Source organism: Protobothrops mucrosquamatus, unplaced genomic scaffold, assembly GCF_001527695.2.
Source record: "Protobothrops mucrosquamatus isolate PMUCROS unplaced genomic scaffold, P.Mucros_1.0 scaffold2410, whole genome shotgun sequence".
Classification (NCBI taxonomy): domain Eukaryota; kingdom Metazoa; phylum Chordata; class Lepidosauria; order Squamata; family Viperidae; genus Protobothrops; species Protobothrops mucrosquamatus.
Window position 1 is genome coordinate 39,290 of NW_015388482.1, and position 1,263 is coordinate 40,552.

Here is a 1,263-nt window from a genome sequence, read left to right on the forward strand (position 1 = left end):
CCATGGCCTTCTTGTACCTGCCTCAGTTTGTTTGAGCTACTGACTCCCCAAACCAGACCAGGATGAATTTTATCTTTAATCCTCTTCAGTCCAATTCACTTGAATACCTATATGCCAAACCTGTCATGAAGTTACAGGCTATAAATAAATGTCTGCTACTGGAAATTCCTCACCAGAAGTCAGAGTCTGTTCAGCACCTTGGCCCAGAGAAGCTGGAACTGGAGGCTGTGAGAGAGGAAGCCATGAAGAAGATGGAACTTGATCTGAAGCTGAAATGAAGGGAGATTGCTGAGAAAGAGCACCTCAGGAGAAAGAGAAGGAACACCAAAACCGGTGAGAGAGTTGCAACACCATGTCATCTTCACTTACTCTCTTCTCTCCAGTAGAACCCATAACCCAGGGAAATGGAAATACCAATTCATAAAGAACCATGAAAGAGATGAGGTTCAGACCTCACTAATTATCTTTGAAGATACCTGCCAAGCTTACACCACTTTAAAGCCCAGGAAATGACGCATATATCTCCTGTCTTGAAGAGTTGCTTAAGTGAAATATTGGTTGACATGTGTGCTGAGAAAAAGGAGGAAAACCAATAGTTTAAAAACATAATATTTGTTTGTTTGTTTGTTTATTTATTTATTTATTAATACTATATTTGATGATTATCCTAAATTTTCATTTAACTAACAAACTTCAGATATTTATTTTCTTCAGTTTTAATAAACATAAGTTGTCAAGTAAATCCAAAGTAAGAATATATAACCAATAATAATGGATAATTAGATGTTACCAGCCTAAGAATCTATTTCACAATCATTCCCCTGCTTTTTCCATTAGATGTTCCTTAGTGTTTAGATCTGGTGTCAGGATGATAATGTAGCACTTGGGAAAGAAGATGCAGGTCAATAGTCCAGCACCGGAGGCCAAGATGGAGAAGACCTGCACGGCCACCATGTATTTTCCTTTAGTGCTCAGGTAGGTGGGGAGGAAGGAAACCCAGACACTGCAGAAGACCAGCATGCTGAAGGTNGCACTACTGTGATTGTTTTGGCCAAGACAGAAGACACGGCTACTGAGAAGACAATGCTGAACACTGTTTGTCGGAGAAGGCAGGTGGCTTTCCTTGGTCGGCCAATGAAGAACAAGGAGGATAAGAAGCAAAGCAGAAGGGAGACCAGGAGGATGAAGGAGAGGTCCCGGTTGTTGGCTTTGACAATAGGAGTTTCAAGATATTTAATGAATATGATTAAAACAAAGCCTGTG

The 1,263-nt window shown here is 40.4% G+C and overlaps 1 protein-coding gene across 1 annotated transcript in view; it reads left to right on the forward strand.

The window, feature by feature from the left end:
- Positions 1 to 278, forward strand: part of LOC107295588 (H-2 class II histocompatibility antigen, E-S beta chain-like) — a gene marked incomplete at its 5' end in the record, with an annotated part of 16,094 nt that extends 15,816 nt beyond the window's left edge. The window contains one exon of the mRNA XM_015824902.1: positions 90 to 278. Coding sequence (XP_015680388.1) covers positions 90 to 278 — 189 coding nt within the window. The remainder of the gene's footprint in view (positions 1 to 89) is intronic.
- Positions 279 to 1,263: the final 985 nt, after the last annotated feature.